This window comes from Trachemys scripta, chromosome 14 (assembly GCF_013100865.1).
Source record: "Trachemys scripta elegans isolate TJP31775 chromosome 14, CAS_Tse_1.0, whole genome shotgun sequence".
Lineage (NCBI taxonomy): Eukaryota > Metazoa > Chordata > Testudines > Emydidae > Trachemys > Trachemys scripta.
In genome coordinates, this window is record NC_048311.1 from 13,181,269 (window position 1) to 13,197,052 (window position 15,784).

The window sequence follows — 15,784 nt, forward strand, 5'->3', positions numbered from 1 at the left end:
TCAGCGTGAGAGCAGAGGGCAGGGGCAGGCTGGGGGAGGGAAAGAGGGTTGTCTTGATGCCCTGGAAGCGGGAGGGTGTTGCAAGCTTAGGAGGAAGGGTGAGCAAAGGCAGAGTCACAAATGGAGGCGGGACTAAGATGGCTAAAGAGACAGGCAGTGGCAGGGATGGGAGAACGGGAAAGGAAAGCAGAGGGGGAAGGAAGGAGGCTTGCAAGAGGCTGAATGTGATGTGGAAAGAAACAGGAACCCAGAGGAGGGCAGGTGCCAGTGGGCAGAGCAGTAGGGGGAGTGGACAGCATTAGCTGCAGCCTTTGGCTAGCCTGGAAGGGGAGTGCTGAGCCGCCAGAAGGAGAGGGTGGATGAGGTTTCTCCATGGCCCGGGGAGCCAAACCACTGAGCTATCCCTGGTGTGGGGGCTGGGGCCAGGGCCAGCAAAGGGGAGGGAAGCAACAGGGAAGGCTCAGAACAGCCGCAGCATGGCGAAGGGGCTGGAGCAGGCCACAGCAAGAAAAGATGGAGCAGATCCCAGACGGCGTAAATCAGGGCAGCTCCAGTGGAGTCTGTGAGGGGGACGGCTCCACGTCCAATCTTACCACACACGGTGATCTGGGGCAGGGAATCTTTTTTTCGGCTCAGCTGTTTTGCAGGAAAGCAGCGTCCTCCCAAGATGCTCAGCGCCATCAACTTCCAGCCAAATGTTCACCCATTTTTCATTGCTGTACTGACAATGTTAGTTAGTCCTGGAAACAGAAAGAAATCTGTCTGCCCTCCCCCGCCCCCATGTGTCCCGATATTTTGTTTCCCTCATCTGGTCACCCTACGCCCGCATGGCCCCTGTGGTTGGGGTGTCGTAGTCTTCAATTTGTTTATCCTCACAGCCACCCTATGAGGCAAGGGAGAGGTTTGATCCCCATTCCAGCTTGAATTGGGAAGAAAGATAAGCAGGAGTACGCTGCCAAGCTCCGCCCTCTTGACAGGCCAAAGTGAAACCTCACTTTCAGCAGATGGCGCAGATGTTCACAGTATGTCTGTGCAGGCACAGCTGACCCTCCATGGGGTTCAGATTCACACTCCCCCGCCCTGCGAGGCTGAATTGAGGCCTAGGCACAATGGAGGCATGTGCCCAGAGCCCTGGCTCCCAGATGTGAGGATGGCAATTGCAGCTTTTGTTAAAGTGAAACGTTTGTGGCCTTCATCATTGCGAAGGGAAGCTCAAAAATGCAACCTGAGTGTAACCAAAGCAACAATGTCTGCCTGAGCCTGCAGCAGAGGATGGATCAGCAGCCATTAGTGTCAGGGAGGAAGCTGTTGGTCCCACACCCACCAGCAGAGCAGACTTGGCCTTTGTTGCTGTGGGGCAGAGAGGCTGGCTGCCTGGGAGAGCGGGTGGTAGTGGTATGGCCCACTCGGCTCAAAGGACTTGCCTTTGGTGAAGCTCAAATACCCCCAAGGCTTAACTCTCCCCCTCTGGTTTTCCGTTCCATGAATGGGGTGGGGCAACAAGAAGTGGTTGCATCTCCCAAACACCACCCACTACTGGCACCAAAGGAGACCATGCAGATCTGTAACCCTCCCTCTTCTTCCTTACATGCAATGAAATAGTTAACAATGCTGCCATTCAAATGAGCATCATGGGGCATCTGGGTTAACTCCCCACACCACTGAGGGGGCAGTTCAGGTTCTCAGCAGATCCTGGCAGACATCACTGCATCAGAGACCTTTGGTGTGGCCTGATCCCCATTTGAGAGGTGGGAAAGTGAGGTACAGAGACAGCAGAGGGACTCCCCAAGGTTAGGGAGATGGGTAGAGCCCCGAAGGGAACCCAGCTCTATTAACTAAGTCTCAGTCCAATGCCTTATGCACTAGCCCAGACTTCTCTGGGTTCTTGTCTGTGCAACATTTGGCAGAAAAACCCAGGAATTCCCCTTCGAATAAACTGCACAGAACGTGGACTGTTTTTATTCTGTGTTTGTAGAGCACCGAGCTCAGTGGGGCCCTGGTCCATGACCAGGCTCTGAAGAGCGACCAGAGTACAGATAATGAACAGTAATAATAATTTAGCTCTTCCTAAGGATCCAGATCAGATATAAAATCCCTACCGCCCTGTAACACTGCCAGACCAGATAATATTTCTTTACATTGCAGGCTCTGGAAAATAAATACAGAACTTTGAACTACCAAGTATTGGGTCTGGAAGAGAGATCAGAGGTAGAGAACGCTCATTGTTTTATCTGGTTTTATTATTGGGAGACAGTTTCAAAGTGAAGTCTAACCCACTTTTGTCAACAGAAGAGGCCATTTGTCTGGGGCTAAAACACCACTGGAGCCAGCGAGGCAGTGAAGAGAGAGATGGCAGATAGGCTGGGTTGTGTTTCACTCCAGGACTGATTGGAATCAGACTAAAAACCAGGCGAGAGTCCATGCCCTAGATCAGCAGATCTAACACTCCCAGGTTTGGCGAAGGAAACACACGAGAGTTTGCCTTTGAGAGGAGCAATTTGGGAACTGAACAGCTTCATTTCTTTGTTTCTGGGTCAATTTTGGGTGCTGTTAGAAGTTACTGGTTAGGATGAAGAAGAAACGTGCTCGTGTCTAAGGCACCAATCCTGCAAACATTTATGGATGCGCTTAACTTTGGAATCCACGGGATGACTCAGCTGAGCAAAGTTATGCCTCCCTGCAAGTATCTGGTGGCCTGGAGCCTGAAGCTGTGGTTTCCTTCTGCACCCGCCGAGCTTCGCTACACACCAGTTCATGCCCAGATTCAGGAAAGCACGTAAGGCTTAAACCTAGTGAACGTTTTATCTGCTGATCTTAGTGACTGTGGACATGATCGTGCTCTACTGAAACCAAGGGGGGGAGGGTTCCATTGAATTGCATGGGAGCAAATCAGACCCTGAAATAAGTCTGTGCTGCTTTTGACCCCGTTAGCCCTCCAGAGCCAGCGCAGTTACAGGAGAGGAGGCTGGAGCCAGATCCTCCACGTACATCAGCAAAACTGGAGTTTCAATCGGTTCCATCTGTGCAAACCCACACAAGGCTGGGTCCTCCCCCGAGCCCAGACCCCAGCCCAAGCATCTACACCGTAATTGTATTGCCCTGCAGCTCAAGTCAGCAGACCTGGGCCTTGCAGTGCCTGAGGATCTAATTTGACCTTGCAGGGCTTTTACTGCTGGGGATGATTCACAGATTTCAAGGCCAGAAGGGACTACTGTGCCAGGGAGTCTCACCTCCATTGGATTGTGTTAGATCTTTCTCTGCTAGACCGAAGCACCCGCTATTAGATATTTGTTCCCCGTGTAGATACTTCTAGACTCTGATCAAGTCACCCTTACCCTTCTCTTTGTTAAGCTAAATAGATCGAGCTCCTTGAGTCTATCACTATAAGGCAGGTTTTCTAGTCCTTTAATCATTCTCATGGCTCCTCTCTGACCCCTCTCCAACTTATCAACATCCTTCCTGAATTGTGGGCACCAGAACTGGACACAGGATTCCCCCAGTGATCGCACCAGTGTCAAATACAGAGGTAAAATAACCTTTCTACTCCTATGTGAGACTCTCTTAGGGTGACCAGATGTCCCGATTTTATAGGGACAGTCCTGATTTTGGTGTCTTTTTCTTATATAGGCTCCTATTACCCCCCATCCCCATCCCGATTTTTCACACTTGCTGTCTGGTCACCCTAGACACTCTTGTTTATGCATCCTAGGATCACAGTAGCTCTTCTGGTCACAGCATCACACTAGGAGCTCATGCTCAGCTGGTTATCCACCATGACCCCCAAATCCTTTTCAGAGTCCCTGCTTCCCAGGACAGAGTCTCCCATCCTGTAGGTATGGCCTCCATTCTTTGTTCCTAGATGAACACGTTTACATTGAGCCGTATTAAAACACATATTGTTTGCTTGAACCCAGCCTACCAAATGATCCTCATTGCTCTGGATCAGTGACCTGCCCTCTTCATTATTTAACACTCCCCCAATTTTTGTCACAACCGCAAACTTTATCGGTGATGATTTTACGTTTTCTTCCAGGTCATTCATAAAAATGTTAAACACCACAGGGCCAAGAACCAAGCCCTGCAAGACTCCCACTGGAAACAGACGCACTCAATGCTAACTCTGCTTAAACTTACATTTTGGGACCTATCGCTTAGCCAACTTTTAATGCAGCTAACGGGGGCCATGTAAATTTTATATCATTCTAGTTGTTTAATCAAAAATGTCCTGTGGTACCCAGTCAAATGCCTCACAGAAGAGTAAGTATAATACATCAACACTATTACCTTTATCAACCAAACTTGTAATCTCATTAACAAAAATAAATCAAAATAGTTTGAGAGGATCTGTTTTCCATGTTGTACAAGAAGTAAAGAGGCCAACTTGACTTTCAGCTCCCAGGCTGAGTTTGCAGGGCTGGCTGGTAGGAAAGCCCTGCGTTTTACTTGCAAACTGCACAGATTTGGTCTAGGGCAGGGGTCAGCAACCTTTCAGAAGTGCTGTGCCGGGTCTTCATTTATTCACTCTCATTTAAGGTTTCGCGTGCCAGTAACACATTGTAACATTTTTAGAAGGCCTCCTTCTATAAGTCTATAATATATAACTAAACTATTGTATGTCAAGTAAATAAGGTTTTTAAAATGTTTAAGAAGCGTCATTTAAAATTAAATTCAAATGCAGAGCCCCCCGGACCCAGGCAGTGTGAGTGCCACTGAAAATCCGCTCACGTGCTGCCTTCGGCAAACGTGCCATAGGTTGCCTACCCCTGCTCTAGGGGGAGAGAGAGAGAAAAAAAGTCACCCTGGACCCTCCAGGCTGTTTTTGCAGTGTGGCTTTGCAAAGAAGTACACCACGTTTGGGAGGGGTGGAGGTGGGGGTGAGGGTATTTCTCTAGAACTGCACTTGGAAGTGGAACTGGCCTAATGGATGTCATCTTTCTTTTCTGTAAGCATTTGCTCAGATTGAGCTCTGCCCTGGCCAATGTTCTTGTGAGAACTGCCCCCCCGCCCCAAGACACCCAGCAAGCCTGGGTGTCCTCTTGACGAGTGCCAGAGACTCCATGAATTCCACTACAGACTTCGCTATCACAATTGATTTTACAGAGAAGACGCCCAGATACCATGGAGATGGGCTGCAGCATAAACCCCTGAGAATGGCAAGGTTTTTTCACTGATGAATCTTCACCACTGACCCTTCTACAACCTCCCTGCCCCCTCTCCTTGGCAAAACAGACTGCTAAAGGCACAGCGAGACCTGCATTGGAGGCTACATAAAAGGGTTCAGCAGACAACATCAGTTGATTCTATTTTAATGAGAACATCCGTCAGGGAGAGTTGGGGGCAGGGTGGCATGGTGAGTCAAGTGTGCGGCTTCTTTCAAGAAGCTGCTCGGGGTGTTGATATTTCAAGACAGAGTGTGAGACACAAACCTGCAGTCCTTCTGATGGAACTGCTGCAAATACAGTAAGTTGACCATGTTCGAGGAGAAGAACCCCAGTTTTACCAACAGTTTTGACAGCAATTTGCACATTTATTTCAGGTGATTTTGCACTACACCCCCGGCCCCCTGTGTCCCCATTACAGTCTGGGTGATGAGTTGCACTTATGAACTGTGCAAAAAGCTGTAACATCCTAACTTGCAAATACGGCTGTGAGAGAATATTTCTTTATACATTTATACTGGATCCGGGGACGCTAAGCATTTCAATTTACATTGGTACACCAGTTCAGATGGAATGGCTCAAATAAAACAAATATATATATAGATCTATTTTATATATACAAATATATAATATATATATATCTATGCAGACAGATATATATATATATATCTTTCAAAAGGATAAAAGGTTAAATTTGTATTTGCATGCACCACCAAAACCTCTGCTCCACACCACCCAAACAAAAGAGTTAACTAAGGCCCAGCGCCGAGTAAACTGTAATCAGGTCCCTGGTAACATGTCCCTGTCGTCAGTTTCACCCTCCCCTCGCAGACACTGATGCAGGAATATGTGACACATGGTGGGGGGAGATGAGGAAGTTGCGCTGGTGAGCAGTGAGCTGGAAAGGCAAGGTCACCCGGGCCACATCTCACCTTCTAAAGCATGGTTAGGGGGACACAACATGAGCACATTATTGCTATTCAAAGCATGGCCTTGCTCTCCAGCACAAAGTGGCACCGTTCACGCCAACGGGGCCCACGCCTCCCTTGCCAATGGTAGGCGTGTCCATGCCGCTCCCAACTGCCTGCCGTGATCCCAAGAGGAACAGTCGCACTTCGTTCCTCGCCAAATCCCCGGCTGCGGCTCAGACAGGGAGTCGTTTCCGGCCAACAAGGAGTCAAGCCAACAAAGAAACAGGGGAAGGAAAAAAGCCGGGGTGAGGTATTTGGGAATGATGAGACATGGTTCAGATCCCACTGGGGCAAACGCTCTCCTGGAGACCACCCTGTAGGTCTCACCCTAAAGCGGTCAGTTTGGCAGACAGTCTGGAAAACAACAGGCATTTAAGGGTTAAAGAAGACACCTCTCCCATGGCAGCCTTCCTGCAGGGGACGGAGACAGCATGGGCACTGACAGCACAGCAGTGCAGCTGGAAAAGCAATGGGCCACCGGGCGAGGATTTCACCAGCTACCAGGCAAGGGGACGCTGGTGGAACCCAACGAGCCAAACCCATCGGGCACCATTACTACAATGACCACCCTGCCTCCCTCCCCCAAGCCGAAGAGCAATGGGGAATGGGAATTTGGGGGGCGGGGAGGGGGGTTGGGGTTATTTTTGGAACAGGGCTGAAAGCTTGAAAGGGGGATACTTAGGCACCAAGTCAAAAGGCAAAGTTTGGATAAGGCGAAACAAACTGATGGAAATAAATAACCAAAACTGCCCCAGAAATGCATTTTGCCATGGAGACAGGTTGTCCCCGTTTGCTGCAAATCACACATGTCCATCCAGCCAGCTCACGCCGGTAGCTGGCGAATGGAGCCCTGCCTGAGAGCAAGCCCCGCCATGGCAAGGTCTCTGGACCGTAGTGGTTATGGGATCACATGTATGTACAAGAGAGTCAATGGGGGAAGGGGACGCTATGTCATAGGGCGGTGCTTTCCGAATCTTCCTCTTCCGAATCGACTTTCCCTGCCACGGAATGTCTCTGGGTTTGTTCCAGCGGATCTCGGTGGAGTGCGGGATCAACCTCGACGTGTATAGAAGGGACATCAAAGTGGACGAGATCTGCAATCGGGCACAGAAAGGCAGAGGTAAGAGGCTGCTCCGGGCGAACCCGCGCTAAGACGGACAGATGAGACCAGCAAAAAGTAGCTTGGGAGGCGCTGCTTTTTCTCAGCGGCAAAAACGTTTCTCAGGCTAGTACATTGTTAATGTCAGAGCACAGGGATGTCATAATAAAGTCTAGGTTTGCACCGTCTATCGTTTTCACTTCCTCTCCTGAAGCTTGGGTGTCTCCGTTGCAGCAGCCAGCCTCTCTCTCATTCTTGTCACTATCACTACGGGCCTGCTAGGACTCAGCACAAGTGCCGAGCCCAGAGTCTTTCCAAAACACGGGGCAGAAACTGGCACCTTCTACTGCCCCCTTGTTTTTGTTTCGGGCCCTTACTCTTTGCAGACTCGCCTTAGCCCCTTTCAATCCTTCCCCATCATAGATAGTAGAGTGGAAAACGCTATGGAGTCATCTAGCCTACCCTCCCCATGGGAATACAGGATTGGTCTCGAGAGGACACTCTCTATTGCCTAGTCTAGTTGTGAATGTCTCCAGGGCAGGGACTTTGACAGTAGATCTCACACTCCAGGAGCTATTACCTCTCATGTACTCATGGCTATTTCCTAAACCCCACCCCATCTTCCCTTTCAAACCTGCCAGTATTCAGCCCCTTCCATCTTTTCTCCTAAGGCAGGAGAGATTGTTTGGCGGGCGGGGGGAAGACATGAAAGGATATTAAACTAACTCGCCCAAATACGCAGCCACCTCATTAGCTGGGTCCTTTCCAGCTGCCAAATGCAAATGCCGCAATTACCACACTAGCCAGGGTTGCTAGGTTTCTAATTAGCCGCCAAGGCCAGCCCCACTCCATGCATTCTCCCTTTTCCTGAATCATAGGGAAATGTGTGACACACAAGGCCTGCGGCCTGTTTGAGGGCGGGGCATGCGTAGGTCTGTGGCCGGACAGGTACGTGGACTGCCCACAGCGTGCAGCGTTGGACTGGCTTTTGGGGAAGGGTCAAGGGGCCATCAATGCAGGTTTCAAATATAGTAAGTTACTCTGCTTTGGCGGGGGGGGGTCTTCTGGGACTTCCCCCTCCCCATTTTCCCCCTTTGCCCCCTCAAGTAGCCTGTGTTGAGCCAATCTACTCTTCTAGCTGCACCGATGGGAGGAGCAGCTAGGGAGATACAGATGCGGAGGGTGCTGCGTCCGTGGCACGCCAGCTCCTTGCAGCCCAGGGAACGAGGAGCAGAGCTCAGGCCTCCACACTGCTCCCACCACTAGATGGGCAGAGCGAGCTGGCTGCACTCATGCCACATGGATTTCCACACACCGGCAGCAGGCCCAGGGCCCAGTGGGCTTCAGCTCCGGACACTTGTGTGGAGGCTGTGTCTGTCTCACACACACTGTCTGTCTCTCACTCACACACACAGTCTTTCACACTCACTTCCCAACACAGACTTGTATTATTGTTGTTGTTACTTCTTTCAAAGTGTGTTATTTTAGCTTTTTGACTGGTCTGTGCATTTCATCGTTTTTATTTCTCTCTTACGCTTCCATTGAATTCTTTGAGTAGTGAGTTCTAAAATGCCCAATCTGTCCTGGCTGAAGTAATTATCCCTATGGTAACTTTTTGAAAATATACATCCTAGCTATGTTTTTTGTTTCTACTGGTGGCGCACGTCTGCACATACCTCAATATTGGTGCACGTAACAAAATTCAGTCCGCACATGGATAGAAAAAATTAGAAGGAACATTGCTAGTAACCCTTCGAATGCTGGCCAAGCGGGTGGCACTTCATACCTTAAGGGGAGGGTTGTTGTTGTTGTTGTTGGTGGTGGTGGGGTTGTGGCCAGAGGAAGGCAGAGCTGGACAAGAGCCTCCTGGATAGAGTCAGTCCTGCCTCTCCCTGCCTGGCAACTCTCCCCCTGCGCCCGGGCTCTGTGCTGCTCTGAGCCCCACTTCACACCAAGAGGAAGGGAAGATGAGTCACCGTGGTGGAAACAGCCAGGGACAGGCCCAGCCTGCCATGGAGCCAGGCCACGGCTCTGAGCTGGCGGTGAATCAGGCAGGCGAACGGGGGGCAGGCGGCTCTTCACCTGTGCATGGGAGGGACGCTTTTGGACCTATGGGTGGCTAGTGGGAAGGGTCACACTGAGCATGGGCCCAGAAGAGGCTGGGGCATGGGGGAGGGAAAGATTGGAAAAACAGGCGCCGGGTTTTCTGAGCTCCTGCCCCTCAGCCGGGAGCCCTAAGGAGCAAACTCAAGTCCTGGAGTTAGAGAGTTAAAAAAGAAACCCTATGCAATACATAGGCCTGGCGCAGATGGAGACCCTCTGGAGAGAGCACTCCCAGCCCTGCGTAAGCACCTGCCTGGTGGAGAGCAGAGGACCCCAGCTGAGATTTGCTGTGTGGGCAGGGGAGCAGAGTTTGGCCCACGGGGGGTATGACTGGCAGATGTCACGGGCACAATCTGTGCTCTCACACCTGTACGGTTTGCTCCGGGGATGTGCGACCCAGAGAGACGGGACGGTGGGACAGCGCCCACATTCCCTCTCCCCTCCCTCAACACTTTATATGAAGATTTACGCTCATTTTACACCAGGGGCCAAATTCTGCTCTTGCCTACACCAGGGCAACCCTGCTGACTTCCCTGAGCTTGCACCACCAGAAATTTGCCCTCAGATTTTTACATTCCTTTTCCACCGTCACTGGTCCATTGTTCCTAATGACCGCACAAGCGCCCCTTCCAACTGGAATACAGCTTGCCTCACGCAGCCTTAAACATGGGAGTGGGCCCACGTTTTCAGGAGTGCAGCTAACACCTCTTGGGGGCATCAGCATTCTCCAGAGCCTGCAGCGTGGATGTGTAAACCGGGTAGGCGTGTTTAGAACCACAGAGCTGTAGGGCTAGCAGGGACCTCGAGAGGTCACCTAGCCATCCCCCCGCGCTAAGGCCGGGCCATTTGCCCATGGGTGTCTGAGATGATCTCTTCCCTGATGCCAAACGAGCAGCTGCAGATATTGGACCATTTTGCATATCTGGCCAATGGGACTAGGGATACAGCTGGCTCACACGGTGTGGGGGGCTCTATAATTTAGCTACTCTGGATAGAGTTACCAGGTGTCCGGTTTTCAACTGGAAAGGGGACCTGGCAGTGTCCGGTCAGACAAACTGACTGGACACCAAAAGTCTGGTTACCGCAGTGGCGTGGGGAAGGTACTGGGTCATCAACCCGTGCCAGCCCCTACTCAGCTGGGGCTGCCTCCTTCCTGTATCTCTTGGGCAGGCTCTGCATCAGGTTGAAGCTCCCGTTCCAGCCCCAGAGCAGAGGGAGCCCAGCTGCGGGGGGTGGGAGAAGGAGGAGAAGGAGGAGGAAGGTGGAAAGGATTGCGACGAGGAAGGGGTAGGGGAGTGAGTGGGGGCGGGGCCTCAAGGGAAGAGGCAGAGCAAGGGTGGGGTCTGGGAGAAGAGGTGGAGCAGGGGCAGGGTCTCAGGGGGAAGGGAAGGGGACTCCAGTTTTGATCCCTTACAGGCTCAGACAGGGAGTCGTTTCCGGCCAACAGACATTAAGCAGTTTTAGTTTTTGAAATAAAGAAGCCTAATTGTCATGTGTATTTGAAATAAGCTCACTGCTAACCAGCATTGTGAGATTGTTTCCATCGGACTAAGGTTCTGCAGCATGTAATGGGAAGACATTGAGGAAACCCCTGCTGGAAAAATAAAGGGGAAGATCATAGCAAACCAGGGTGTGCTGTCATGACTACAGTCTGTGAAGTGGCTATTTAGGGTCTGTCTGGACTCGAGTTTTTGTGCCCGTTTCCATTTAAGTTAGCTAACAGCCATGCAAATGTCAGTCTAGAGATGCTCTAGCAATGCTTAGGAGCCCATGGCTGGACCCTGGGGTAAACCACTAATATCTGAGTCCTGGAACAAGCGTTTGTGGAGGGACTGGACTAGAATTTACAAACATGTTAGCTAACTTGAGCTAAACGGCAATCACTTAACTAGTGTGGAGACAGGAGCAAAAATTCTAGCCCCAACAGCCCCTTAGGGCTTGTCTTCAGAGCAGCGTTAGCTATACTCGAGTTAGCTTAGCTCTAGTGAGAGCAGCCACACCTTGGCGCTGCCGGGGTGGCTGGATTAGTAGCACAGAATAGCTTTGTTCTCTCTGTTTTACTAGCTCGAGCATCTACGCATCCCCCGACGGGCCAGCTAGCTTGAGTCCGAAGCACGCCTAGGTGGACCAAGAGATTTCTGGCCGATTAGATTTAACACTCAAGTTATAGCTGGCGCTAACACCGCGGAGGAGGCCAGCCTGTGGATGCACACTCGTCCAGTTCACATGCCATCCAAACGTGTAGTGCATCTGCTGGTGCACTGTGGAGGCCCACTGACGTGCTGGGCCTGTGCGTTCCATTGCAGGGCACGTGGAGTTATACTGGTGTGGCACTGCAGTGACTTGCAGTTGCCGTTTTTATCAACCAGGCTGCTCAGCCTAACAGTCCCATACCACGTGCCTAGCATGCAAGTCTCATTCGTCACCTGTGACACTAGGCTCTTAAAGCTACAGCGCATTTGCATGATGCTATTTGTTCATTTTATCGGCGCGCATTTCCAGAGTGCTCCTGGCCAGAGTAAATAAGCACCACCTAGTGACGCTAAATATCCCCAGGAAACATACCATCGGCATCAATACCCAATCAAGGCAATTAAGAACGGCAATATCATGACATCCCTTCTGAAAAACAATACATGAAATGGAAGAGGGAGAAATTATTCATACAGGTCAGTTCTAAGCCATGGTTGGGAGGGGAAAAGAGGGGAGGGGAAGGTTAGGAGCTGGTCACGGGATTGTTTTCATTGATTGATTTCAATATACAAAGGGGGCGGGAACAAAGGCCAGCGGTTCCAGGAAGCAAAAGAAACAAGTTTACTAATAAGGTAATTATTGGTGAACTTGTGATACGGTCACAGGCCCAAGAAGCCATGCAATTCTGGTTCAGCGAGCCCCATGCAAAGGCCAAAGAGAGCGAGATGGAATTAGTGGTGAATCTGACGCAACAGCCAGCCGCTGGAGGTCAGTCTAGGGGGTTAGCTTTTCAAGTGCCAGAGAGGGGAGGTTTGCACGGGAACTCCAGCTTACCCTGAGAATCCCCCTCACACCTATCCAATATTGCATCACTCGCCTCAAACAGCTGCAAGGACACAATCATAGGATTGGGAGAAAGGAAACAAAAATAAGCAGCAACAAGGAGACAAGAACACAACAGAAAAACGGTTCAGAGAATTGTGGCTGTCAAGTCATAAAACAGAGCATAGAATACATTACAGTATAAAGAGACTAGCTTCCGAAACCTGCATGGGGAGAACTCAGACACAAACCAATCCGCCATTCCTATTTACCACCGCCTGCTCTGCAATCCTGGAGTACTAGGGGGGCATTGGTATAATTTCCCTTGTGAATCCTTCGAGCACAACCCAGCAGATCAGGGCTGGGCCACAGATGCTGTTCTACAAGGAAAGGAGTCAGCGGACATGCAAGAGTACAACTGAAATAATACTGATCTCATGAACTGTCAAGAGTAGAAAGATCCACTATACATCAATGGAAAGCCAGGATTCCCAGGTTTCCAACCATGTATAATATGTGTTTCTAGTCATCATGGGCCATAAGATATAGCTCAAAACGATGACCAGTCCCTCAGGGCAGGCAAAAGGACACCAGATAGGCCTATATATTGTTGCCATCCTAAGGTCCCTGGGCCAGTTTGCCTTCCACTATATGCTATACTTCTATATCAACACCTCCATCTATCTGGAGGTCTCAGGGGGCATCTCAAAACATCTGCTAGAGGTGGCGGGGAGGACAGCTCTAAAAAACCAAGGGAGCTAATTGTAAGACTTACCAAAGGCCGTTGCGAGGGCTCAACCTGCAGTATGGAGAAGACCCCCACCAGATGGGTTACAACAAAAGCCTGCATGGCTTTGAAATCTATGCTGCAGCCTCAGTGAACAGAACGCCTGAGCCAGCTTTGCAGGCCAGCTAGCACAGGGCCTTTAAATCCAGTTGGCGTCCTGTCTGCTGCACTCCAGGGCTTGAGGGCGGCACCACGGGTTCACCAGGGAACCTCAGCTTGTGGGGTGGCTGCCGACACAGCACATGGTAGAAGAGAGCTGTGTTTTCATACACAGGCCTTTGACCATTTTAATTCTGCCTCATTGCCAGGGCAGGTTTTACCCTCAGATATTTGCCTTCTAAGCAATCACCCTGCTAAGGAAGCCCGGATTCAGAGGGGAATGCAGAGATTTCAGAGTTAAAACTTGTCCCCACCACTCCTTAAAATAAAAGCATCTTAAAGACCCTGCATCTTGGCCCTGGATCCAAACACCCAGGAGCATGTTTCCGTTGGTCCAGCGGCGTCTGATTTTGCATTGACGCCCTCTGTAGTGCCTGCTGCACAGTGGACTCTGGCATCCCCACGCTCATCCCCTCAGCCCACGATAACACCGACTCATCGGATAACTGATGCCGCCAAGACTTGTCGGTGTGACGACAAACTAGCTGATCACATTCGCCTCTCTCCTTGCCGTACCCTGCAAGGGATCTGATCAAAGCTCTAGGGAGCGAACGGCTTGGTTACCTGTGGACATGCTTTCCCCGGGGGACATGTCATCTAGCAGGGTGTGGTCCATGGACTGCGGGCTAGCGCCGGTCAGGCTTGCTGTGGGAGGCTGTGGCGGTGGCAGCGTGGGCCTCTGCCTTGGCTTAGGGGTGGGTCGAGACTTGGTTAAAGTGCTCGTCAGGGAAGGAGGAGAAGACAGGGAAGGAGCAGCAGCTGGGGAGAGCTGGCCTGAGGCCAGTGAGTAGCCGTGTGGGTAATTCAGTCCATAGGGTGAAGGGGTGCTCGGAGGGGTGGGAGACAGGCTGACGGGGGATGGCTGTCCCGTGGACTGGTCGGACATACCGCCTGACTGGCCGTAGGGCACCTTGGGTGTGATTGGAGCCAGCTTCTTTGAAACTGTGGAAGACAAAGAGAGACAGAGACACCATAAAGTGAAGCACAGGTTCAGAGGGTATCTGATGTTACAACTCCTGCATGTGAGAAGCTGGGCTCTCTTGCTCTGGTGCTGCAATACACCCAGGCGCTGTGTGCGATTACTCTGCAAATCAAACACACAGGGAACCTGGACTAGAACCCTCATCCTACAGCTCCAACCCCTCTGGCTGCTCCTAGCCAAGTTAAAGGCACTTGCCATCACCTAGCAGCAGTAGCAGATCCCTTATCTTCTCCATGGACCAGATTGTAGAACCCCTCCTTATTCATACACACAAAGACAGCCTGTTACACTAGAGAAAGATCTCGGAGGGCCAGGCTGGATGCCAGTTACAAAGAACCGTATCTGCCAAAGGTTGCATGCAAAACAGATCCTTACATGTGCAAATGCACCTGTCCTCCCATAGGCATTCTCAGGAAAATACTGTCCTCGCTATACGAACCAGGGATCTGAGTGGAGAGCTCTGCCCTTCACATCTACTGAGATTTGTGGCTGTCAGAATATTCTTGATTATTTCAAAATGGCACCTGCCTCTCGGATATGGGAGGGGCATAAGGGGCTTGCGCTTAAACAGGCCCTGTGAGATGGAAACCAGCATGTAATAGGGACTGTGGGGATGTGCCAAACACGGTGGAAGAAGGGATCTCATACAGCCCCCAGTAGGTCTGGATACTCATGAACGTTGAATTAAAGCCCACTCAGGAGCAAAGGGATGCAAACTCCAGCCTGTCTCCCATGCCCCACAGCTCCATTTCCCAGCAAAATGACTTTGTGAGGCAGGCCTTGCGAGTGTCCTGCAGGGACTGCTCACTTAATCAAGCAGGCGACATCAGCAGTTCCGAACCATGAACAAACTCCTTGGGTCTCTCCAGTGAGAACTGTGCATCGTGGGCTCACTCCTGCCCTCCAGTCAGCTAGGAGCTTCCTGCGCAAGTGTGCAGCCTCGTCAGCTGGTTTCTGAGGTCTGCGGAGATGTGTTTTGGAAGACGGAGGGAAGGTGCGATATTCACATGGCAGCACTGAGTATGTTTTCACATGAGGCCACTCCGCCTCTATGTGGCAATGGACGATGGGGAGGAGGGGCAGAACTCCAGGAGCTGAAAGCTCCATTGACCTAGGTACCGAGGGTGCTTTCGTTAAGACATATTGGGCAAAATTTTCAAAGGTGTCTAAGTGATTTAGGAGCCTAAATCCCATTTTTCAAGAGTGATTTAGGCACTCAGGGGCCCTAGTCTCACTAGAAGGCTCGTCAGTACCTGATTCCGTTTGGAAGATCCCACCAGGTGCCTAGCTACATCTTTAAACAGCTAAATACCTTTTAAAATCTGGCCCTCGGGTGCTTTTGAAAATTTTACCTGTTGTCTAATAACCAACCTCCAAAGGTTCAGAGGGGTGCTTTGCATGAGCACTCAGACCTTTGGATGCTTCTCTGACCCACATTGTAATTATCCCAGTGTCTGGGGTCTGCCCAGACAGGGCAGGTTGGGGATCTGATGAGAACTGATGAGATGT

General features: G+C 50.9%; 1 protein-coding gene across 11 annotated transcripts in view; it reads right to left on the reverse strand.

Moving 5' to 3' along the window:
- Positions 1-5,506: 5,506 nt before the first annotated feature.
- The window catches only part of ARHGAP44 (Rho GTPase activating protein 44), a 153,297-nt gene continuing 143,019 nt past the window's right edge, over positions 5,507-15,784 (reverse strand). For 6 of the 11 annotated variants that reach the window (XM_034789666.1, XM_034789676.1, XM_034789668.1 and 3 more), the window contains 2 exons: positions 13,858-14,235; positions 5,507-7,224 (listed from right to left, as the gene is read on the reverse strand). In XM_034789666.1, coding sequence (XP_034645557.1) covers positions 7,082-7,224; positions 13,858-14,235 — 521 coding nt within the window. In that variant the 3' untranslated portion in view covers positions 5,507-7,081. Of the gene's footprint in view, positions 7,225-12,359; positions 12,412-13,857; positions 14,236-15,784 lie in introns of all 11 variants that reach the window. The other 5 variants (XM_034789675.1, XM_034789674.1, XM_034789673.1 and 2 more) reach the window with 4 other exon arrangements.